The sequence below is a fragment of the Leopardus geoffroyi genome, chromosome C1 (genome assembly GCF_018350155.1).
Source record: "Leopardus geoffroyi isolate Oge1 chromosome C1, O.geoffroyi_Oge1_pat1.0, whole genome shotgun sequence".
NCBI lineage: Eukaryota > Metazoa > Chordata > Mammalia > Carnivora > Felidae > Leopardus > Leopardus geoffroyi.
Genome location: NC_059328.1, coordinates 212,269,709 through 212,293,336, shown reverse-complemented (window position 1 = coordinate 212,293,336; position 23,628 = coordinate 212,269,709). Strand labels below are relative to the sequence as shown.

General features: G+C 44.2%; 1 protein-coding gene and 1 long non-coding RNA gene across 3 annotated transcripts in view; one reads left to right on the top strand and one right to left on the bottom strand.

Annotated features, from left to right (window-relative positions):
• DNER (delta/notch like EGF repeat containing) overlaps window positions 1–23,628 on the top strand; it is a 322,224-nt gene that overhangs the window by 275,981 nt on the left and 22,615 nt on the right. For both annotated transcript variants that reach the window (XM_045481582.1, XM_045481583.1), the window contains 2 exons: window positions 7,328–7,450; window positions 18,990–19,103. In XM_045481582.1, coding sequence (XP_045337538.1) covers window positions 7,328–7,450; window positions 18,990–19,103 — 237 coding nt within the window. The remainder of the gene's footprint in view (window positions 1–7,327; window positions 7,451–18,989; window positions 19,104–23,628) is intronic.
• On the bottom strand, window positions 6,396–10,601 carry LOC123599586. The gene is made up of 3 exons (XR_006713213.1): window positions 9,601–10,601; window positions 8,706–8,832; window positions 6,396–8,609 (listed from the first exon to the last, which is right to left on the bottom strand). It is a non-coding gene; the product is annotated as an uncharacterized LOC123599586 (long non-coding RNA).

Below are 23,628 nucleotides of genomic sequence, written 5' to 3'. Positions count from 1 at the left end.
CTTTTTGGAAACCCAGGGAGGGACGTGAAGATTTGTAGATGGCTCAGCCGCACATACATAACAGGGAGGCTTGAGAGTCTAAAACTTTAGCCTCGATGTATAGTCCTTTCAATATAAGGTTTGTAAGAACCATAGCAATGGAAACATTGATTGATTTGGGTATTTTCTCCCTGGCTCAGGTGTCTCCATCAACGAAAAGGATAAGAAACGAGGGAATAAAGAAAGAGGTAGTATCAGCAGCCCCCGTGCTCCCCATGGCAGTTATGCTCTGTCTCCTTACACAAGTTCCTCCTGTTTACAGAAATTTTCCTTTTTCTTGCATGTGTGCGTGTGTGTGTGGGGGGGGGGGGGTGGAACGTAATTGCTCCATGGAAGTCTGTACAGATACTAACATCAGGTCTGTTTAGAACAGAACATGCGGGCAGTGGAGGGGCACCTTGGTGGCTCAGTGGGTTAAGCGTCCGACTTTGGCTCAGGTCACAATCTCATGGTTCATGGGGCCCCACATCCAGCTCTCTGCTTCCAGTATGGAGCCTGCTTGGGATCCTCTGCCCCTCCCTCTCTCTCTCTGCCGCTCCCCCACTCACACTTTCTTTGTCTCTTTCTCAAAAACAAGCTAAAAGAACAGAAGCCTGGAACACTCAATAGGATTAAGGTGAGCAGGGAACCATACCTACATTTTCCCTCCTGTTTTTAAAAAAGATTCCTATTGGGAATGTATCAGCAGAGAGAGAGAATGACATAGCATGTGCACACACACACATTTTATTCTGAGTGGACAGAATAAAACGTGGAAGTGGCAATTGTGTTCTAGAACAGTTCAGACCCCGGGGGAGTAGAATCCTGGCTCACTCCTGTGGCTTTGCTAAGTCAGTCAGGAGCGTAGGACCTTGGTCTTCACAGGAGGACACAGGGGAGTTCTAGCCTAGTGGCAGAACATTCAGAAGGTTCTTAGTAGCTCAGACATCACCAGGGGTGGGGGGTGCGTCTCTCTTCTCTCTTCCCTTTGTATCCATCTATTTACTTACTTACTTGTATTGAAGTACGCTGACACACAATGTTGCGTTACTTTAGTGATTTGACATCATAGTGATTTGACAAGTCTATACAATACACTGTGCTCACCCCGAGTATGGCCACCATCGGTCACCACACACATCGCTACTACAATACCATTGGCTGTGTTCCCTACGCTGTACCTTTCCTTCCCGTGACTTACTCATTCTACGGTGGGAAGCCTGTACCTCCCACTCTTGTCTTCTCCCTTTATCCCATGAATTTGGTATTCACATCTAGGTAGCCCCACACGAACCGAGGGTCCATACTCTCTCACTGCTGGAGGAAGGCACCCAGGGACTGGTATTCTATTAAATCCGTAGTCGCAGATGGGCCTTCTTGGTTCTGCCCCCAAATCCTTGCTCTCAATGCATTTCCGCTCTTCACAATGAAAATTTCAAACTTGCCCATTCATGTTGTTCTCTCCTCAAGTTCTCGTGTGATGAGAAGGATCTAGGACATTGGTTCTCCAAAGGGGCTTATGTTCTCCAAGGGACAATGTCTGGAGATCTTTGGTTGTCACAGCTGGGGAGGGGTGGGGCTGTTGGAATCTAGGGAGCAGAGGCCAGGAAGGCTGCTTACTGTCCTGCAGAACACAGGACAGTGCTCCCAACCACGAGGAATGACCTGACCCAGAAAGCCAATACTGTTGTGGTTGATTCTGGGTGTTACAGACTGAATTTTGTCTCTCCCCATTTCATATGTCGAAGTCCTAACCCCCCCAGTGTGACTGAATTTAGAGACAGGGCCTTCAAAGAAGTGATGAAGATTCAATGAAGTCATCGGATGGGGCCATAAACCCATATGACTGGTTTCATAGGACCATCTGGGACACCAGGGGGGTGTGCCCACAGAGAAAAGGCCGTGTGCAGCCTCAGTGAGAAGGCGGCCATCTAGAAGGTGAGAGAGAGGCCTCAGGAGAAACCAAACCCGTTGACATCTTGACATAGCATTTCCAGCTTCCAGAACTGTGGGAAAATACATTTCTCTTGTTTCATCCTCCCGGTGTGTGGTATTTCATTATGGCAGCCTGAGCAGACTCCTACACTAGGGAATGCATTTTGGGGACAACATAGGAAATTAGGAGGAACACAGGAGGTTGTGTGTCTTTGGGCAAGCCTCTTCACCTTTTTGACTCTTAATTCCTCAACTATATAATTGGGGCTAGTCATGCCCATCATTTTGGGCTGTCGTGAGGATTAACCAATTTAGCGCATGCAAAGGGCCTGATGCAAAGGAGGTGGCAGTAATGTACTATTAGACCATAAGCTTCTTGCTGGTAGAGACTTGCCATTTCGCTTTGTATCCACGGTACTTGGAAGCCCCTGACACATTGTAGGCACATCTTAAATGTGTGTTGGTTTAATCGAGGACACTCTGGGTGCTGATTCAACAGCTATTTTGAGCATCTTTTCTGTACCAGATGCTGTGGGTACAGCCGTGAATGCTATAGTCACAGCCTCTGCCTTCAAGCTTATATTCTAGTGGAGGAAGAGAAATAATAATCAAGAACAGGACTAAGTTGAAATATGATTTCAGACAGTTATAAGTGTTGTGATGAAATCAGTTAAGTGTTATGACGAGTAACTGGTGGAAGATGCTTTAGACCATGTCAGAAAATTATCTGAAGAAGTGATTTTGGTTTGTTTTGTTTACTGATAAAAGGTGTGCCTCGTTGGTGACTGAAATTCTACAAGAGCTGTTGCTCTTGTGAAGTCGTTTTCCAAAGTGGTGAACAACTCTTAGTACAATCTTCTGTTCATTTACCCAGTAGTTACATTCCAGGAAAACTCGGTGTATCTTAAAAACTGTGAATGTACATGTATAGGAATTAGGTTCTAGACCCGGAAAGTTCCAGACAGGGTTTTCACCTCTCTGAATTTCCAACAGGATGGTCCAAAGTTGTGAGGGACGCCAGGGCTATCCTTTGTTGTGTGGGGGTATCCTAGACATTACAGGATGGTTAATATCTCTGGCCTCTGCCCACTAAATTCTGGTCAAACCCTCCAATCACGGTGATAAGCAGTCCCTCCCCTCCCCCAACTTTGAAAACAATCTCTAAAGGGCAGTCTAGCTCCCTTTAAGAGTTATGATTCTGCAGGTCTCTAGTGACCTAATCTTCTCATCCAGCTGTTCTCGCCCTCTAGAGCCTTTGATCAGCTCACCTTGATTTCCTTCCCTCCGCTGGCTCCCATGACATTGCTGTGCTTGGACTTTCCTCCTCTCGTTTGCCTCACCCTTGCCCCATGTTCCGATCTGATTTCTCCTTCTCCACCTGCCCTTCCATGTAGATCTGACCTTGGTCCCTTCTTTTTCCCTCTCCAAGGTTTTTCTTTGATAAGACTTCAACACCACTTCCAGGCCACTAGTTCCCAAGCTGCTCGTTTCTATGCTATTTAAGCCTATTTTTTCCAGCTAAGTGAGTCCCTAGGTGAGCCCTAAGGCTCACCTTAGGGCTAAGTCCCTAGGTGAGCCCTAGGTTACATATGCCCCACATCCAATTGGCCAACTTTCTTTAAAGCCTGTTATTCCTTTGGCCGTACCTTTCTGTGTTAATGGCGACATCACCCACTCACTCAGCCTAAACATGGCGGCCGTCTTGATCGCTCTCACTCCTCACATTCAGATTATTGCTGTGTTCTGTTAGTTCTAAGGAATATTGGAATCGAATATTCAGGAGCAAGTCATGTGAAGATGGGAGCAGCGTTGGTGATGAAGGTCAATGCCCTGGAAAGGGTCACTCTGATCTCACTCTTCTGCTCTTTTGTTTTATTTAAAAATTTCTTTGGACTAGCCTAATTTTTCTACACCCTGGGCATACTGCCCTGAGCTAATTTGTTTGCCCGAATTAATTACTAGCGGGGGTGGGGGCAGCCTCATTTTCACAGAAGCCTTCTCTTTTGGAAGGAATGCCTTTTTATTCAAACAGTCCGATTTAGGTTTTTTGGCACCCAGTGTAAAGGGTGCCTTGACATTTCCATAAAGACATTGAAATGTTACCATCCCTGAAGAAACGGTTTCAGAATACGAAACCTTTATCTTTTTCTTTTCCCCTAAGGAAGAAGAACATCACCAGCCTAACTATCTCTGTAAAATAAAACTTCCTCATTTGCTTTTCATGTTACTAGTGGAAGAAGATAATGATGCAGTTTGTAAAATATGAAAACAATGATATGAAATTTGCTTTTGATTTTTGTCTATGTAAATAACACTTCAATTATGAGGTCAAAGATGCTTGTTAGGGTTATCTATTATTCTTCCAAGTGATTTTTGAAAGATCTGTTAGGAGAGCAAATACACTTGAAAAGATGTTCCTTGTGATTGTTACTCCATACTGAGTCGCCAAAAGACAATTGACTCTTTTTGTAGGTTATATATTATTCATATAATTTTTTTTTAATTCTGAGAAAAATCACATAACATGAAACCTACCTTCTTAACAAAATGTTTAAGGGTCAGTACCATGTTGCTAATGATACACACATTGTCATAGAGAAGATTTCTAGAACATTTTCATTTTGCATAACTGAAACTCTGTATCCATTGAACAGCAACTCCCCATTTTCCCCTTCCCCCAGCCAGTGGCGACCACCATTCTACTCTGTTCCTGTGAGTTTCACTACTTCATGTAGGTCGTATAAGTGGAACCATGAAATATTTGTCCTTCTGGGACTGGCTTATTTCACTTAGCTCATAGTCTCAAGGTTCATCCATGTTATAGCACATGACAAGATTTCCTTCTGTTTTTAAGGGCTGAGTAATATTCCATCATACGTATAAACTGCATTTTCTTTATCCATTCATCTGTTGATCGACATCTTGGCTAATGTTGAATATGTTGCAATGAATACGGGTGTGAAAATATCTATTCGAGATCCTGTTTTCCATTATGTTGGATAAATCCCAGAAATGAGATTGTAATTCATATGGTAGATCTATGTTTAATTTGGGGGGGGGATTCTCTATATTTTTTTCCATAGCAGCTGCACCATTTCACATTCCCACCAGCAGCGCATAAGGATTCCAGTTTCTCCATACCCTCACCAAGACTTGTTATTTTCTCTCCCTGTGTGTGTGTGTGTGTGTGTGTGTTTATAATGGCCATTCTAACAGGTATGATGTGATGTCTCCTTGTGGTTTTGATTTTATTTCCTTGACCAGTGATCCTGAGAATCTTTTTGTATATCTGTTGGCCATTTGTATCTTCCACAAAAAAAAAAAAAAAAAAACCCAGCTCAAAATGGATTAAAGACCTAAATGTAAGACGTGAAACTCTTAACACTCCCTGAAGAAAGTATGGGGGAAAAACTTCTTAGCATTGGTCTTGGCAATGATTTCTTAGATATGACACCAAAAGCAGAGGCAACAAACGTAAAAGTAGGCAAATACGGCTATATCAAACTAAGAAACTTCATGGCAAAGGAAGCAATCAACTGAATAAAAGCCAACTACGGAATGGGAGGAAGTGTTGGCAGTGTGCATATTTGATAAGAAGTTAATATCCAAAACTCCTGTAAGAAGAAAGATTTTCTGTTGAATGTAGATCAGGAATCAGCAAACTTGTTGTATAAGACACCAGAGAGTAAAGATTTGGGGCTTTGCAAGCCATATGATCTCTGTTGTGACTAGTCAGGCTGCCATTGTAGTGGGAATGCAGCCAGAGACGATACATAAATGGATGAGTGTGGCTGTGTCCCAACAAAACTTCATTTACAACACCAGACTGGGATGGATTTGGCCCGTGAGCCGGAGTTTGCTGGATCTAGAGCAGGGTTCTCTGTCTGGCTCTCTTAGCATTTTAGCTGGATAGCTTGTTGTGGAGGGCTGTCCTATGCCCCGTAGGGTGTTGAACAGCACCCTGACACTGGGTACCAGGAGCAGCTTCTTCCCTACCACCCTGGTTGTGACAACCAAACGTGTCTCTAACAGCATTGCCGAATGTATTCTGGGGGCAAAATTGCTGTCAGTTGAGAAACTCTGATCTGGATGATCAAAATACTGATGAAGAGTGATGAGAAATATTGCCCTAAAATTACAAAAAGTAGGGTAAGACAGAACACTTGAAAACCATGGCATATTTGTCTCAGGTAGGTCGAGGTCTCCTCTGAGGGGCTGTTATCACCACCTAATTTGGGAAAGCAGTTCAAACACAATAGCAATTGAAAAGTGTTCTGTCGATAATGCAAATATGAGTTTAACCTACTTTTGCAACAGGGACTGAAAACAACAGTTCAACACATTAGCATGTCTTAATGAAACTTGCTGGGTTTGGAGGTTGGCTATGGGTTGGAAAGCTGGGGAGAAAAGAAAAAAAAAACTACTCAAACTAGTAGTTCTAGTTCCCGTTTGAGCAAAGGTTTATTTTTTCTGCTTATCTGAATTCAGAACCAACAAAGGCAGGGTGATTTTTGAAAGCACTCACGTGTTTCTCATTGTTTGGACAGGGCCAGAAAAAAAAAATGGCTCGGTTTCACTGCAAATTGGCACTGACGCATGTTTTTGAAAGTTAAAAACAGTATAACATTCATGAGTGAATCTCAGAGAATGTTGTCTTCTTGTCCTTTAGAATAAACACCTGTTTTGCAAATAGAGTAAAAGCCGTCTTTATTGAGAAACTGTCGGTTTCTTTTTCTCCATTGCTCTTCATCTATTTTTAACCATTAGCATTTTAAAGTACAATTTAAAATGTTATCATTGAGATCATCATAATTTTAAATTAAAAAAAAAATACCCCAGATTTTACCAGGAATTACAGCAAAGCCTTTTTTAGCTGAATCTCTTCTTGACCTGAAAAGCAAAGGAAATACATCAATCCTTTTCTCCTTTAATAAAATTCTCTGTGGTTACTGGATAACACTTTTCCAGTCGGAGGAAGGGTGGTCCCCATCCTTGAAAGGAGCTGATGCTCCATGCCGTGAGCCCTGCTGCTCTCATCCCCGTCTCCTGCGGCCACAGCAGATGCACTCAGTGACCCCGGCCTCCGGGTCACCAGTGCCGTTGGACGCGATGTCATCCCGAGACCATCTGGTGGATAAATGGGATCATTTCCTTTATACTTGGGATCATGAAAGAGGGTGATGAAAACAGACTCATCATAGGAAACTCTTCCCGGGAACCCACGTTTCCATACACCCCAAGGGACTCAAATCCTTAAATCCCATCTGTCAGTGCCATGCTTCCGATCAATACCCAGCCGCCTCTCTTGTAGGCTGGTCCAGTGTGGGGGTGATTGGGACACGTGTGACCGCAGGCCTTTTTCTCCATCCCTCAGGTTACCACGGCCTCTACTGCGAGGAGGAATACAACGAGTGTCTGTCTGCTCCGTGCCTGAACGCAGCCACCTGCAGGGACCTCGTTAATGGCTACGAGTGCGTGTGTCTGGCCGAGTACAAAGGTGAGCACCACCCCCTTGGCCTTCTTGCGCCCGAGTGGCCTAAACGACCTCATGCCTTTCTCAGCTTAAGTGCACCAGCCTCTAATTGGAGCATTACCTCATTCAGAATCCAGACCGAATGCTGGAGGTGGGACGATTCATGGGGCCGAAGAGACCAATTTGCACGTCTGGGGTTTCCTCCTGATAGATGGAAACTTCTCTCTCCTGTCCTTTCCTTCTTCCTGTACCCCCTCTGTCTTCTCCGTTGGGTGCGTTCGGAAGCCTGTGATAAAAAGTGGGATGCGGCTCACTGTGCGACCCGGACCTGAGGACCTGGCGGTGGAAAGCACGGGGAGGGGAGCGTGGGGCTGTGCGGGGAGCCGGGCGGAGCTGGGACGCCGCGCTTTTCGGCGGAGGGCGCAGGTGGCCTCACACGTTGGCCACAAAGCTGGTTCTCGTTAAGTGAGTCACTGGCGAGGGAGATGTGAGCTCATTTGAGTGGATGCGTGTCAGAGTCACTCCGGAAAAACAGCCGACATCGGCAGGGTGCTGATAACGTGCAGAGCTCGTTCTCGCCCCGTGTGCGTGAACTCATCAAGCCCTCACAACAGCCCTGCGAGGTGGCAGTGGTGTCCCTCAGAAGCCCAGCCAGCGCGTCCCCGAAGCCTTTTCTTCTCGCTCCCCAGGGGGCTTAGCGGTGTGACTTCCTTCAAGCCCAGATGCCCTCGGACGGCACCACGCCAGGAAATCCGTGTTTATCAGCCACCGCACACATTTCTCTAGGCCACAGCCTCGGGGCTGGGTTTGGATTTTTTAATGCCTTTGTGGGCTCTCTTTCTAGCCTCTAACCTCATGCTCCCACTGCTGCTTACTTGACATCATCCATCTGCCGGGTGACCTTCCTCGTCATTGGATGGACCCACCTGTATTTAGCGGTCTCTTTGGTGAGCCTGAAGGGTTCGTAGGCCACACGGATGAACTTGATCTAGTCTTTGGCCGGAAGGGATGGGGCTGGGCCAAGGGTCTGGTCTGTGTTCAGATCTGATGCTCCCTTCTGAGTGTGATGCCCACTTGGAACCAAAGTCCTCCACTTCCACAAGGGTAGATGTGCTGGCTTCACTCACGTGGATTTCATTTCCAGGTTTTTCAGAGTAGTGAGAGATAGGGAGTCTTCTCAGTTCTGGAAAGAAGAGTAAGAATCAGGAGCCCTGCTGAGCCTGGATTAATCTCCTCAAGTGTGACTGTGTCTGGATAAAGTAAGGACAGTGATACTTACTGACATTTTGAGGTTCTTCAATGACAGAATTAGTAGTGAATGTGTTTCAAAAAGTAAAAATTCCAAAGTTCTTCAGTCCCTGATGCAATTTTTTCCTGTCTTGGAGGCATTAATTGTGCTGTCATGACTAAGCAGTAAAAACTACAGTTACACATGATGAACCACGGATACATAGACTGTTCATCCTTCCATACATGCTCTAAATTCCACCCCTTCATTTTTTTAAGTTTATTTCTTTTTGAGAGAGAGAGAGAGAGAGAGAGCACAAATGGGGCAGAGAGAGAAAGGGAGACAGAGAATCCCAAGCAGGCTCTGTGTTAATAGCACCGAGCCTGACCTGGGGCTCAATGTCACAAACTCCAAGATCAACCTGAGCTGATATCAAGAGTTGGATGCTTCACCGACTGAGCCACCCAGGTGCCCCATCCCTTCCTTTTCTTTTCTTTTTTTTTTTTGAGTTTATTTATTTTTAAGAGAGGCAGAAAATGTGTGGAGGAAGGGCAGAGAGAGAGGGAGAATCTCAAGCAGGCTCCACACTGTTAGCATGGAGCTGGACTCAGGGCTCGAACTCACAAACCCGTGAGATCGTGACCTGAGTCGAAATCGAGAGTCAACCAACTGAGCCACCCAGGTGCCCCTAAATCCCACCCCTCTGTCTTTCCAGGACTCCCCTCCATCAGTCACTGACTCTGCCAGGGATGACCCAAGAAGATAAGTGACCCCAGAGGGTATCCCAAACATCTGAGGATTTAGATTCTCAAGAAAAGGATGCAGGTGTTGGGAACTTCACACACAACAGGGTTAGAGGATGGGTTTCTGAGGAGAACTGAATCAATGGCCAGCTGAGTTCAAAGGACCCCCGGTTTACAAAGAGGAAATACATGCCGTGCGTTACCTACATGTGACCTCATGAGGTGGGGGGCTCCACTGATCTCACAGAGGCTGGCTGTCCTCTACAACAACTGCAGTCGGGCTGAGCTGGCCCTTTATTTTCTGTGTGGCTGAGAGAGAATGGGCTCTATTCATCCCTGGAGAGCCTTGGAAACCCAAAACTGGGAGGCCTCCACCCTGTGCCGTAGTAGACAGGGCCCCGTTGGCCGACCTGTCCAGCACCGGAGGGAAGTCCAATGGCATCTGGTTCTGACATCTTCTTCCTTCGTCCTCCTGGCCAGTACGAGGAGCCTGTCCCAACCCCTCAAAAAGGGAAGATAATCTAGGAAATACAAATGAAATTGCCACAGCAGCCAACAGCTCTACCCACTCAGGAGAGGAAGTGAGAAAAGTGCTGTATGCTACTCAAACTTGACTCTGGATCTGGAAAACACAAAGGAGGAACTAGTTCATGGTAGAAGTGAAAATAGGAGGAAAAGGAAATCGTGACCGACAAGGTAGGACATGTGGAGAGGCGTTCTAGGCGATCTGTTTCTGTCTGAATGGCGGACGCTCCAGAAGAAGAAGGAACACACGGAAATAAAACCAGAATCCACGAATTGCTAGAAGGAGAAGTCTGCGACCTGGAGAAAACTGAAGTTTTTGTATAGAATGAAGGAGCTCACAGAGGGCCGGAGGGATTAGTGAAGGAGGTGGTACGCAATTTGAGATTTCCTGTCAAAATTTCTAAATCTGAGGAGGGGCAGAATATTTTTTATGAAAGTCTTCACAGGGAGTACAGGTTACATACAAAAGAAAGAGAATCCAGTCCACACTGGCCTACCCTTCTCTCTAATGAAAGCAAACAATCATGTAGCAGTGTTTCAGGCTGCCCAATGGAAAGGACCGGCAATTGTAGGGTCCTTTACGTTCGAGGACAACAGAAAGACATTGTGCACATTTAAGCATACGGAAAGCATAACACAACACCATGTACCCTTTCCAAGAAAATTATTTTACCCTATCTATCTATCTACCTACCTACCTATCTATCTATCTATCTGTCATCATTTTGAGAGAGAGTGAAGGAAGGTCAGAGGGAGAGACAGAACCTCAAGCAGGCTTTGTGCTATGCAGGGCTCGATCCCACGACCCTGGGATCATGACCTGAGCTGATATCCAGAGTCAATGGACTGAGCCACCCAGGCGCCCCAAGAAAATTATTTTAGAAAGTATTCTCACTGAACTGGGACTAAATCAGAACACATATAACTATATAGTTGGAGCTAGAGAATAGGAAGAAGAGGGTTGAACAGAATCCTTTAAATGCAGGGATAAACCTAAACAGAGGATATTAAAGTAATTGTGGCCGGTAATTTAATGGTGAAGAGAAATCTTTTGGAAAAAAGTACGTATAGCTGCTTTACTAATTAGTTCTGCATAAAGAATCACTACAAAGTAGTGGCTTGAAACGACACCCTTTTAGTATCTAACACTTCCGTTGGTCCAGGCACGTTTTAGTGGATGGGAATCAAGGTATTGGCTGGACTCAGTTCTCATTGGAAGCTTGACTAGGAAAGAGTCGACCTCCCCATTCCCTCAGGTTGTTGGCAGAATTCGTATCCTTGTGGCTGTAGAATTCATGACAGCTTGCTCCCTGAAAGCCAGCAATGAAAGGGAGATGAGACCTTGTGCTGTTCCATGCCTCTAACTTCAGGAGAGGAGGCCTGCACCCTCCATTAAAAAACAACAACAACAAACAAACCCTGATTAGGTCAGGCCCACCTAGGATCAACACAGAGTTTAAGGACCTTAACTGCATCTTCAAAATCTCTTAAGCTTTGTCAGATGCTATCGGTTTGAAGCTCACATACAACGGAAGGGTATGACTCATTGGGGGTCACCTTAGAGTATGTCCATTATACCCATTCTTAAAGAAAAATTTAAATGACCACATTCAAGTTTCATATCATTTTAACTAAACCCATGAGTTGAAGGGGATGGGGATGGGAGGGATTGGAAGGCATACATATGTGTTAAAGGTCTCATTCCAGTGGGCAGATAAAGTGATCATCTAATTTGGGTATATTTGTGGAGACCTTTAGGTTTGAATTTTTTTTTTTATTTTTTTTTTTAACGTTTATTTATTTTTGAGACAGAGAGAGACAGAGCATGAACGGGGGAGGGTCAGAGAGAGAGGGAGACACAGAATCTGAAACAGGCTCCAGGCTCTGAGCTGTCAGCACAGAGCCCGACGCGGGGCTCGAACTCACGGAGTGTGAGATCGTGACCTGAGCCGAAGTCGGCCGCTTAACCGACTGAGCCACCCAGGCGCCCCTAGGTTTGAATTTAAATGAGACTCCTGAAGGCAAAGCCTAGCAGCATTAATGGTAGGACTTCTTTTGTTAATTTTTTTAATGTTTATTTATTTTTGAGAGAGAGCGCGAGCAGGGAAGGGGCAGAGAGAGAGGGAGATCCAGAATCCAAAGCAGGCTCCAGGCTCCAAGCTGTAAGCACAGAGCCCGTTGGGGGGCTCAAACCCACAAGCCATGAGATCATGACCTGAGCTGAAGTCAGATGCTTAACCAACTGAGCCACCCAAGAGCCCCTAAATGGTAGAACTTCTAAAGTAATAGTTGGGGGGCAGGGTGGTAGAAGGAACTAAAATAGAGGTAGAAGAGGCAAAGTCCTACCCTCCGATCCAGAGGAAAAGTGAGTCACAGGATCCTGTGCCTTTCTCTCTTTGGGGGATGGACATCTGTCCCTCTTCAGAAGCATTTCTTCAAATGTAACATAAATTCAGAGAACTACCAGATGGATGAATAGTGAGTGCTAATTAGTACTTGCCTCTGGAGTTAGAACTTAGGTGGGGGGGGGGTGTTGGGAGAGGGTTGGGACTTTAACTTCCTACTTCACACATACATTTTTTTTCAGGTGGTGATTTTTTTACTGTTTTATGTTAAAATCCAACTTAAATAAATTACTACAGCTTCCTAAAAAGAATGAGTGTAATGGGAGCTCAGGCAAGTATAGCTGAAGGACATTTTGATCAAGGAAAGCAGTGAGGGGGACCTTCTGCCAGATGTTTTATTATCATTTATTTATTATGCCTGCATTCACACGTTATGGGTACAAGAGCAGACAGCTAACCAAAACTGAATAATGGCCCAGAAACCGTTGTCTAGAATAACGTATGGTTCTTCCAGAATTGCTATGAATGGGAAAGATTTTGTTTTTCATAAGTGGTGTGGGAGAAATTGGGCAGCCACACAGGAAAAAAAAGAAGTGTTTTTAAACTTCTTCATAAATGTGAATTGGAAGAAAAACACTTTTCATTGACTTTGTGTCCTCTGCTTCCTTCCCCCTTTTTTTCTCTTTATTTTACAAGCAAGTTACCCTAGAGTTGCTGTAGATAACACCTCCATTTGTAAACTTTTTATTCTTCTCGTCGTCCTCTTTAGTTTGGATTGTGTCCACACCACCCTGCAGTGACCCAACCGAGGGCTTTTCAGTGAGATCCTGAAGCCTGCCTAGCTTCCGACTCCTGGTTCCTGCTTCTTTGCCCCATTGACCGCTGGGTCCCTTTTGAAACTCGCTGTGCATTAGCTTCCTTCTGCAGCTCCGTTCCTGTTCCCTGACTCTGGTCCCCCTGCCCCCACTGAATCCTTGTCCTCGGGATGCCATGAATACCGTTGGTCCCCAGGGTTTCCTTCTTGTCCCCTTTGTCTGTCGGTCTCCCGACTGTGTGATACCTCCCTCCTTGAGTTCTTCCAACCTTGTCTCTGTATTTGCTGTGACAATTACGGTCAACCTTGTAGAAATTACCTCTTTTTTTTTTTTTTAAGTTTATTTATTTATTTTGAGAGAGACAGAGAGAGCACCAGCAGGGGAGGGGTAGAGAGAGAGAGAGAGAGAGAGAGAGAATTCCAAGCAGGCTCTACACTGTCAGTGCAGAGCCTGACATGGGGCTCGAACTCCCTTATCTTGAGATCATGACTTGAGCCAAAGTCAGGAGTCAGACACTTAACTGACTGAACCACCCAGGTGCCCAGAAATACCCTCTTTTTTACACTAAATCATAATTTCCTGAAAGGCAGTGACTACACCGGGATGACCTCCCCCTCCTCCTCCTCCTCCTCCTCCTCCTCCTTCTCCTTCTTCTTTTAAATTCTCTGTAGCTCTTGATGTAGTGGCTTGCACAAAGACAAATGCTCAATAGCCATCTTTACTTGAATTGAAATTGCCGCTTAACGCTCTAATTAAATAAAGGAAACCAATGTGAACATTTTCCCAGAAAATTTCTGCTGTGGATCATGAAATTGTTAGAAGGAAAATGCATGGAGGGACTTGGAGTAACCTCTCTTCAGACATACTGAAATGCTCGTTCCCCCCTCCAAAATTAGCTCAGAGCTGGTTCATGACTAGACGTGGAATACTTCGCTAGTGCTCACGACTTCTCAAGTTTCCCCCTATGCTGTCGATTTTTATTTTTTGCAGAACAAACTCGATGATCAACAATAGACTCATTTGGAATTCGGGGTGGCCAGAGCTAGGGAGAAAATATTTCAGTTTTTAATTATGAAAACACCGCAACAATAATAAAATTTCGGGAAAAAGAAAATTTAAAATTGCTCGTAGCTTTACAACAGAATATGAGACCAATTATTACTGCTGTTGTTCCCATCCTTTTTAAATATCCATGTTTTTATAGTACAATTGAGTTTACCTGCGATTTTATGTCATTCTGCTTATAGCTTCCTTTTGGTCGTATGTTTGATTTAGATATTGCCAGGAAGTCTTACTAGTTCTATTTTAAATGGCTATGTAGTATTCCTTGGAATATTTATCCACTCCCTTGTTGCATCTGATGTGGGGCTGTTATAAATAATTCTGAAATGAACATCTTTATTCGTATAATTTTTTATACTTTCTCAATTTTGGGTCGGGGGGGAGAATTGGGTTTCAGAAATGAGACCACTGGGTTATGGGTTCGGTCACATTGTACCTAATCATTTATTTTAAAAGCCTACAGAAATTTATAATGGAAAAGTTGAGAACTCTTTCTTTGTTTGCCAGAATTATTCTTCCCATGTAACCAGTGAACAAGAATTTCTCGATGTTTTGTGTATGTAGCTTTTCTCAAGAAGTGGGATAGATACAAAAAGGTATAAGTCAGGGTTTCTTCCTTTTTTAGGCTATTATTTAAAAAAAATTTTTTTTAATGTTTATTTGTTTATGAGAGAGAGACAGAGTGTGAGCAGGGGAGGGGCAGAGAGGGAAGGAGACACAGAATCGGAAGCAGGGTCCAGGCTCTGAGCCGTCAGCACAGAGCCTGATGCAGGGCTTGAACTCACAAACCGTGGGATCATGACCTGAACTGAAGTCAGACGCTCAACCGACTGAGCCACCCAGGCGCCCCTTTTAGGCTATTATTTAACCAGGGGAGCAGATGGAGACTGGCAGGCACAAGGAATAATGAGGCCAAGGTCAAGATGTCAATTGTAATTTCTGAAAGAGTTTAGAAACGGTTGGGTTCTGTGATGGTTGAAATACTGAAAAAATTTTTGTGGAGGAAATAAGTTTGGATAAAATAAGATGATGTCTTAAAAAGAAATATGAAGTTCAGAGAACACTTAGAGTTCATTTTCTTTACCTGGCTTAATTTTCCTGGAGACAAAATAGTGACTTTCAGTTCTCAAAATATTAATCATGGCTAAATTGTGATGGCAACAAAGCTTTATAATGGGCGCACCACTCTTTGAATTTTTGCTCGTTTTAGTTCTAAAATTAACTTCTATACAGAGCCCTGTTGGAATAGAGGTCTTTTCAGAAACATTGCCTCTCTATCCCTTAATATGAAAAGTATGAATTTTTATTAGTTTTGACTGAATTACAGTTTATTTTTGCTTGAGACTAAACACAAGTTTCGTAATAGTGCGTGCTGCATCCCTTGCCAATGGGTGATGCATGTGTCGCTCCACAGACTTAATTTGAAGCGTGGACCTGGTTTTCCCTGACAAAATAGGGTGTTTTTGAGGCAGATTTGGAATGACTTCGCACTCCTCTGGCAATCTTCACCTGTGTGTCAGCCAAAGTACACTGACTGTCGCCCCTCCTGACGGGACAGGATTCTGGTGATACGTCCAGAATTTCTTCCACGCATTAAATTATGGCGTCTGCTCTAAAGGACCTCAGAGGTTGGCGGAGGAAATCGGGAGCACAGAGAAGTCGTGCCCTAACACAGTCAGCTCTCGAACAGTGCGGATCTCAGCATGCTCTCAGTGCACAATGGCGGAGAAGTGGAGCTCCGTCTCGCGAGAGTCAGGTTCAGCTTTCCAGAGAGGTGGCGTTTGAGTCAGACTCTGACAGACAGAATGTGCCGGTGAAGCGCAGCCTGGGCAGAGGTGAAGGAAGGCGTCCTTGTCAGAGGGGACAGACGCCCAGCCTTCAGTGTGCCGCCAGGGCTCAGGGCCCCTGGGGAAGGCAGCAGGGTGGGGCCTGGGGTGCCTGAGGGGGAGGGTTAGAGGAGAGCCACCTTGGCACATGAGTGGTGTTCGTGACTGTCTGTTCTCTGCATTCAAGGTTTCTAGCTCGTGGTTGTTCAGCTCTCATTGACAAGCTGAGCGTATGACAGATATTTTTTGTATTAGGATTAGCAAGGCCCAGAGTGTAGAAATGTGAGTAACCAAGTACTCACTGGGGACTTTTAAGACCATCTTGCTTCGGAGTCATTGTGTTTCTGCGAAGATAAGCGTTTGCCCGATCTTGTTGCCAGAAAGCTCTCAATGGATCTCAAGTGACCGAGTACCTTTTGAAAAAGAGAAATAACAAGGGGAAAAAATTATCGCCAAAAAGCAAGAAGACCTCCAAAAGATGAAAATTGCTATTTTCCTGGGTGTTTTCATCAAATCCGTCTTATTGAAGTCTTTTAAGTTTAATGTGTTTAAATATTTAGCCTCGAGGGGTACCTGGGTGGCTCAGTTGGTTAAGCGTCAGACTTCAGCTCAGGTCATGATCTCACTGTTTGTGGGTTCAGGCCCCATGTTGGGCTCTGTGCTGACAGCTCAGAGCCTGGAGCCTGCTTCGGATTCTGTGTCTCCCTGTGTCTCTGCCCCTCCCCTGCTCGCACTGTCTTTCTCTCTCTCTCTCAAAAATAAGTAAGTAAACATTTTCTAAAGATTTTAAATATTTAGCCTCGAATTTGCTTCTTAGCCTCATTTGAAAAATGTGGTACTCTGTGTGTGAATATATTCATCGTATTAATATTACACAGTCTTGATTGGCCAATGTGTTACTAGAACCTCAGTAAAGATCATCCTTGATTGCTCTTACTTGAGATCTAATGGACATCTTTTTAGATTCCAGACATGCCTGAACTTTGGTTATGGCTGTATTTCCCATGACACTTGAAAGCCTTTCTTGTCACCTGGTTTCCATTGATCAGCCACATGGGACCTTGAAAATATGTGTATCTTTGTTTTTTGATAAACACTTTGAAGCAGAAAAGACTGTTTTGTATTTTATTCTTTTGGTTGAGTCCATGCTACTTGGGAATCGGTGGGATAACAGAGGTAGAAACTTCTGGGTGAAAAGGCCATACACACCCAAGTGAGGAAGAATTGCCAGTTTTATGCGTATCTTTACATTAGCTTGATTTCGTATATTACCTGGGTTGGTTAAGGACAGTGAAAGTCAAGGAGGCTCGTTCCTGTCACTAGAGACAGGGAGGGAACTAGGATAGGGCTTTGGGGGGTCACGTGCCACCAGGCCCGATGCAGTGGGATTCAGGTGGTGGTTACGGGGAGAAAAGCCAGACAATGGTCTGAAAGGCACTTCAGGAAAATATCTGGCAGAATATTTTTCAGGGGTTGGATATGAGGGGCAAAGGATAAAGTGGAATGAAAAGCCATCCATTCTAAATGCTTTGCCAGGCTCCAATAAGTTATTAGTATGAATACAGATGGGCCAGTTCTGTTTCTGTTTTCTCTTACACTTTTTTCCTCTTCTTGAGCCCGACTTCATAAGACAAATGAAAAAGAAATGATAGACAGAAATCCCAGCGAGAATAATTTCAGTGACTAAATCGTGAGTCATTGGGCGTGGCAGTCCTTTGCACGATAATGAGCTAAGTAATGAAGTGGAGAGAAAATTACTGTTCAGTTACTGTTAGCTTTATGCTTACTTTTCACGAGGCTGTCAGGAAGGGTGAGCGTACCGTTGTGTGCATTCTTGCACAGAATATAATGTGACCTGCCTTCCCCTCGAAAGGGTAGGGGATGAGAGAGGGAGAGATCAATCCATTCACCCATCTTGGCATTCCAGTGAAACCACAGCAAAAAAAAAAAAACCCTCACCCTTCAAATAGTGTTGGGTTTTTAAAGTTTTTAAATAAAGTTATGAAATAATACATAGTCATTGAAAAAAACTCCAACAATATAGAACTCCCTGTTGTGAAAGCCAAAAATAATTCAGTGCCTCACTCCTACTTTTTCATACATACATGCATACGTAGGCTTTTTTTTTTTTTTGCACCCATGGGAAACGGCGTTTGCTATAAAGACTTTTGAAGTGCCTACTTGTCGTGAAATGGGCTCCATAGAATTTTGTACGTTTGCACGGCCAGTATGAGCTCACTCCCAGCAAAGTACTTAGCAAGCACAGACCCAGATCCAGATCTCTGGTGGTTGCAAATCCCAGCTGCCTCTCTGAACAGCCTCGTGACCTTGCATTCTTTCCTCCATTTCTTCATCTGCAAAAAGGGAGAATAAGGCTATCTGCCTCCAGTGTCGTTACAAAGATCAAATTAGATGCAAAGCCCAGTGTGAGGACCTGGGACATAGCTTGTGCACAGCACATGTTCACTTTGGTACACGGTGATCCAATTTAGTCTTTTGAATGAATTCTAAGTGCCAAGTGGCTCCCTCTCTATCCTGCAGTTTCCCCAAGGTAGAACCACTGCTCATTTCAATATCTGACCCCACATCTGCACGTTCAGGATGCTGCTTATCAATTAGATCGATACCTTATGAAGGATGTCTGGCTATTTTCTGTTCCTTTTGGAGACTTAAAAACATGTCACTGATAAATTTTATCTTTCAGGGTTTTATCTTTCTGTTTGCTAGGCTTTGGGACTTGTGGCCAGAGAAAGTACAGATAAATGACTATGGTAGGACCTAAAAGCAGAGAATGAATTTGCTGTGTTCTCAGAAGGCGTGGCCTCACAACAAACTAGCCAAGAGGGGACACATGCCAGCATGCACACACACACTTGCACACGTGCACTTGCACACACACGTGTGCCTCTGGGAACCTGCCTTCATATAGTTCCAGGCTGTTCAGACACCTTGCTTTCAATGGCCACCGGGGCTGGAGATTCATTAACAAGTTACCCCGTTTGTGTCTGTTTCTCTGCAGGAATCCACTGCGAGTCTTACAAGGACCCCTGTGCTAATGTCAGCTGTCTGAACGGAGGCACCTGTGACAGTGAGGGCCTGAATGGTACATGTGTCTGCGCACCAGGGTTTACAGGCAAGTGATCCGGGAACTGGGTTTTAAAATTTGCCCCCAAATCCCTAAGATTGCAGCTGTTAAAAAAAAACACCCAAAACTCAGAATTCTCTGTGCATACATTATTGCAAAAATATGGACACCACTGCAAAATGTAACCAGGCGGTGCTTGGATGAAAATCTACTTGAAAACAATTGACCGCGTCGTCACTAAATGAGGCTCTTCGGAATTCAGCATTTGCTACAGAGACTTGCTGAGATTGCCATTGCTAAACGTTTCCAGAGCTGCAGCTTTGAAACATGAGAAATAAGTCATTACACCAACGCCTGAGAAAGTGTTAAGTGTTCGTGGAAGTGTTCATGGGAAGAAGGGGAAAGGAAGAATCAATTTGTCTTTTATGGAAATTGCATCCAGTTACCATGTTTCTTTTTCCTGAAAGATACACCAGTTTGGGGATTTTGAAAAATGAAGGGAGGTGGTGGTGGGGTGGGCAAGGAGGGGGAAAGCCTCCAGCATCAGGGGCGATTATTGGTGAAGGTACAGACGCTGTAAGTGTGGGGGGCAGGGAGAGAAAGCCGTCAAGAGCAAAGCATGTTGGGAGGGCAGGGGGCGGGGCTGGGTGCAAGAGAAACACCTCACTGAGCTGTGAGTGGGAAGAGCCACTTGGAGAGTCGGGAGCCTTTCTCAGTCACCCCCTGCCCCATGGGCTTCAGGGAGTTTTTGAGTCCCTGAAATTGGGTGTGAAACACTGTATGTATGTGTGTATGTTGAGAGAAGACTTTCACGTTTTTATCAGATTCTCAAAAGGAACTGTGAATCACTAGGGTAGAAAAGGTTCCATCCTTTGCTTGTCCATTGGAACCCAAGAGTCCTGAAATGTAGAGTGTAGGACAAGTCTGTGTTTTCAGAGCTTTCCCAACCAACAGAAATATCCAGGTCACTCTGGTTTGCACGTTGGGAAAAGTTGACCTATAAGGTGCCTGTAGAAGAAGGTAGGTCCTTAAGCTGCAGGAAAGCATGTGTTCTCATTGGCTGGAGAGTGTCTTGTCATGCTCCCCTCTCCCCTGCTGAGCCACTGTGGCCACCTCCCCAGCCCTGGAGAATTTCACAGACCACGGGCGGGCTCCCATTCCATCCCTGGGGAGCCTCTTTTGTGCTTCTGGGGAAGATGCCAGCAGTCAAGATGTGGGAGAAGCAACTTCTGATCTTCCTTCTATTTATCTGTGTCACATCCTGTGTTTTCCTTTTGGGTTTTCCTGGGACTGAGAAGTGGGCTCATTCCAGAAAATGATTCGCAGATGGTTTTGTTTTGCTGACTGGTTTATAAACACACACAGACATTTATACTCATCAATGGATGCAAAAATAATATTGGGGAAGCTTTCTGGGTTTTTTTTCCAGACATTTTTATCTCACAAATAATAAAAAGCATGGAGGAAAGATTAGAAAATACAGGACTGTAGGAAAAAACACTTAACACTGCCCTGCTTGGAGATAACCATTGTTAATATCTTAATACATATATCCAGAGATTTTCCCGAAGGTCTGTGCATGTAACAGATAGTGTATAGTGTATATGCATATATATTTGAGTGTAAAAGGAATCATGTTGCTCATACTATATTATAACCAACTTCTCGCTTAAAAATAAATGTAAATCATAAATATGTTTCCACCTGAAGAAATACCCTTCTGTCTTATCACTTCTAATGGCTGCCCTCTAGCCCGTTACATAAAATGTTGGTTTTTTTCTAACTCATCACCAATTCAGCTCTTGGGGAGGTGAGAACTTCTCTATTATAAACAGCATTGCAATGAGAATCCATGTATGTAGTTCTTTGTGTACTTGCCTGATTATTTCTTTGAGCTAATTTCCCAGATATGGAGTCCCAGGGCCCAGCAGAATATGTACGTATTTCCATATTGCTGTTCAGAAAAAGCGTACCAAATTCACTCCTACCAAGATTATACAGGAATATCTATTTTCTTGTCTTCACACATATACTGAGAATTGTCATTCTGTGACCCAAAATGCCATTTAAGTGTTGTCTTAATTTTCAGGTCTTCGATTCATAATGAAATTGAATACCATTTAATACTTCTAAATGATCATTTGTGTTTCTTCTTTTACAAACTCCCTATTCATACCTTTCTTTGCTTTTCTACCAGATGATTTATGTAAATCCTCCTTCCTTCCTCCCTCCCTCCCTCCTTCTTTCCTTCCTTAATTTCTTTTACTTTAAGTATTTATTTTAATTCCAGTTAGTTAACATTTATGTTAATCTTTATTCTTAATTTGCAGTAGCCCTTTATAATAAGTATATGACATTTTATATTCCCTAGGGTGCAAGTATTTTTCTACTGCCATTTGTCTTTTAAATATATAAAAAGTGTTTTGTTTTCATATACCATATTTTATTTTCATACCATTAAATCTTGATATTTTCCTTCTCTTTCTTTTCTCCTGTACTTTCATGTTACAAAGACCCACCCGTCAAGATCTTATAAACATTCTCCTATATTATCCTAATAGCGTATGAGTTAATTCTGTGCCTGCAAATCTTTAATCCATTTGTGATCTTATGGGAGACAAAATGCAATCTTTTCTCCAGAAAATGGAGCAAGTCTCCGACTGCCTAGTCAGCGCTCGCTCCTGGGTGTCTCTCAAAGGCACCTTGAGCTTATAGATTTTCTTCTCCTTTCCTTCTTTAAATGTTGGCTACCTCATTAAGTGGTATTACCAGCACCTCAAGTTGTTCCGGCCAGAAACCAGGGAATCATTTGGCACCCTCGTCCTTTTCTCCCTTACCTGTGGCCAATCACCAAAGAATCCTAGAACCTCTTAGATCTCACTTCCTGGAGCTGACGCCAGGCTGCCTTCACCTCCTGCCCACACTAGCGCGGCCCCCCTAGCCGGTCTCCCCACGCCCCTTTACCTTCACCCCTAACACATCCTCCACACTGTGGAGATCTCGTGAAATGAAAATCTAATCCCTTTGCTGCCCACTTATACGTTGCCTGTTGGCATTTCATTGGTTTTTAGAAAAAGATCAAAGCCCTCAGTGTGATTGCCAAGAACCCGGCAGTCTGGCACCATCCGGCGCTTCCCGCCCTGCCCTCGTTGGTTCCCGAACACCACGTCAGGGGCTTCTCAGCAGCATCCTTCCCTCTGTCTCCTGCCTCCTGGTCTCCTCTGCTCCCCACCCCCCTGCCTCCGACCCCTAGGACTTCTTCACCGTACTCACCCTGATCACAGGGAGCGGTAGGACCCTTCCATGAAGCAGTCTCCAGCGTCACTCTAATTGGTCTTTGGAAACAACGAATGTCTATTTCTATTCAGCCTGTTAAGCCAGAACCCTGTTCTGGCTGCAGAGGACCACAGAATGGTTCCCAAAGTTGTCTGGAGAGCTGTGCTGTTAATATGTTTTACAGGACACTCGTCCCATGAGATGCTTCTTGGAAAAAGCATCTGTGGCCAAATTTGGGACATGGTACATGCTATGTGGAGATTCATAAAGGGTGTCTGGGAACCACAGGCTCTAAGAGGTCTTACAGTACAGAATCTTATTTACCTTTGTTTATCATAGAGCCTTCTCTCCCCCTTAAAAAGAGCTGCCTGCCCTCTTTGACTTGCTACCCCAGAACCAAATACTCTTTCACTTTAGCAAAACTTACTCTCGAGCTCAAAAGCTCCCTAATTGACTGAGTGCAGTGAAGTAGGCCAGTCCTTGTATAATTAAACATACAATGTAGTGTCACATTTATCTTAGGAAGTTGGTGGTTTGGGTTTATTTTGCTCTTTTCTCTCTAGGTTGTTTTTGGGTGGGACCTTAGATTATTGATTCGAGGCCCCTCCTCATTTCTAATGTGTGTATGCCATAAATTCTCCTGCCAACAGTTCTTTGGCCGTGTCCCACAAATTTTATGTCCTATTTCATTGTCATTTAATTTGGTTTAGGTGCCTTTAGATTTTCTCTGTGATCCGTGGAGTATTTGTAAGTGTGTTAAGTAGTTGGGGCTTTTCTTCCCACACACTTTTGGGCACTTCTGGGTTGCTGGCTTCTCCAGCATCCAGTCTGGAGGATATGAAGCCGAAAGAAAGCTCGGGAGCTCACTGCCATGTTGTTCCTTGGGTCCTGAGTTTCCCAGCCCTTCTGTCTCCTGACTCCTCAGGGTCTCCTCATGTTTGTTTTCTATATCACGTTAAGGGTTTTTGCTTGTACTTCGTTGGAGGAGTAGAAAAAATGTTTTTGCTTCACCATTTTGGAAAAAGTCTCATCCTGGCTGTTTTTAGAATTTTTCCTTGATTACTGGCATTAAACAAATTGATCGTGGTGTTCCTTGGTGTGATTTTTTTTTTTTTTTTAAAGCAGGCTCCACACCCAACATGGGGCTTGAACTCATGACCCTGAGATCAAAAGCCACGTGCCATACTGGCTGAGCCAGCTAGGCACCCCCTTAGTGTGATTTTGTTGGTATTTATCCTGCTTGGGGTTTGTTGTAATTCTTGGGTCTGTGGTTTTATACTTTCATCAAATTTGGAAA